General features: G+C 44.2%; 1 protein-coding gene across 1 annotated transcript; it reads right to left on the bottom strand.

Moving 5' to 3' along the window:
* Window positions 1-6: 6 nt before the first annotated feature.
* Window positions 7-1,280, bottom strand: LOC144477858 (uncharacterized; the record flags this gene model as incomplete). Its single annotated transcript, XM_078195593.1, has 1 exon — window positions 7-1,280. A coding segment is annotated over exon 1 (815 nt), but the record flags the coding sequence as incomplete, so codon positions are not given.
* Window positions 1,281-1,870: the final 590 nt, after the last annotated feature.

Here is a 1,870-nt window from a genome sequence, read left to right as displayed (position 1 = left end):
ACATACGTCTGTATTCGAATATGTTGGCCGACGATCATGGCGAGCCTGCCATTGGTGGTCTTGCTCATGTCAAACCGGCCATCCACCAAGTACCCCATCCTGTTCATAAGCACCTGCATCTGGCCACAGGCGTGCACGGCGAAAGCAGCCGCCAAACTGCACGCCGCCGCACTAACGCCATGGATCAACAGTGCTCCAAAAAATTGTATCGTGAAAAAGATCTCGTTGACAGGACTGCGCCTTGCGTCGAGAATCAAATTGGGAAATGGCAACGCCAGCGGCAGAAAGCTTCCATTGCCATCCTCCATCGGGACTTTCCCGACTTTGAGCGGCACCGCGATGTTATAGAAAGCGAAGCCGCTGTACATGAAAAACGAACAAATCGTCACTAATCGTCTTCCAAAGTACGCGTTTACTATCATGATCCTCCTGTCCTCCGAGTGTCGCACGTTCCTCCAGTCCCATTCGATGCATCTGATGCACTCGCGGATGTCGCTGGCATGCACCATCAGCGAATAATACTTCAAGCACGTCATAATACAGAATATCAGCGGGCCGTAGTACTTCAGTTTCTTGTGGGACTCCTCCTCCTGGAGCCACATGTAGAGCAAACTAGGCGCGATGAGGAATGTGATCAGGAAGTAGCAGACAACGTTCATCAGCCAGTCGAAGCACAGCTGGGACTTGGAAGCGTTGCTCGAATGCGGCCAGACGCCTATCGGCTTCAACAGCCAGCGGTTCAGCTCGATGCTTAAATTCACGTAGTTCTTGTAGTCGGTTTTCTCTGTTGAGCCCGATGGGATCACCTCCCGCTTCGACATTGTTTTGCGTTTGAGCGCTCACTTCGTACTAGAATGTTGCGAGGGGTTTCGTCGGTTGTTGGAAATAACGTTGCGCCTGCGTTCGTGGTTTTTCTTGGGTCACGCGACATCGCGGAGACGCGCGTTCCCTGCGTTGCGGGTATCGACGACCCTCCCTTTCGCCCTATTACGACGCGAAGACAAAAAAAAGTCGCCTTATGAAATATGACTGAGAGCAAGGGAATGGTGACTGGTGTGTCCATGTCGTGCGTCGGTGTCCATCGGTGAATTAATTAGGGGTAGCAGAAGGTGGATGGCGCAAGGGGTTGACACGCGATACGCGCGCATCTGTTTCTGTGATTCAGTTCTGCGGATCGTAGGAGGCGCAGTGGCAGTAATTGCTGTTGACAACTATAATTGTTCGGTATAGCGTGGTCGTCGTGTTGGCTGAGAGATTTTGTGAGTATCTTTAGTATAATTAACCCTTTTCATTAACTCTTTGCCGTACTTTGATGTTACCTTTGATTTTAACCTTTGACGAGTCTGTCACGTGATGAAGATTTTTAGTGAGATGTTCCAGTAATTTTAGTTAAGTGTTAAGTACAAATCCTGTCCTTTTCAGTCTGAATATCAATATGTAAACGTTTCAATAAATACAAGCACGTGATAAATATAAATTGTTTAGCTGCTTTGAGATTGTAACAATTTTTTTAAAAAAGGGTTGGACGTACCATTTATGGTACACTGTGCTATAGTACGAAAACAGTGTTCCATAATGCGTAAATACTCGCAGTTTGCTAATTTAGTCTTATTACTTTTTATTCACATTATATAAATATTTCGAAGTTCATTACGTTGTCTGACAATAGTATAAATATTCAACAATGATACTCTTAATTTTAAATAAAATTGATGACAGTAGTATACCTTTTAAAAAACGTTCCACAACACCAATTTTTACTTTATCGATATCTCAAAATAAGGCGAAAACAAATTTTGTTAAAATAATATAAACTCACTTCAAATTGTTATAATTTTGCATTCTTACATATTGATAGTTTAACGTTGAA

The sequence above is a fragment of the Augochlora pura genome, unplaced genomic scaffold (assembly GCF_028453695.1).
Source record: "Augochlora pura isolate Apur16 unplaced genomic scaffold, APUR_v2.2.1 APUR_unplaced_4550, whole genome shotgun sequence".
Taxonomy (NCBI): domain Eukaryota; kingdom Metazoa; phylum Arthropoda; class Insecta; order Hymenoptera; family Halictidae; genus Augochlora; species Augochlora pura.
The sequence above is the reverse complement of the archived record's forward strand: the minus strand, read 5'-3'. Positions and strand labels throughout refer to the sequence as shown.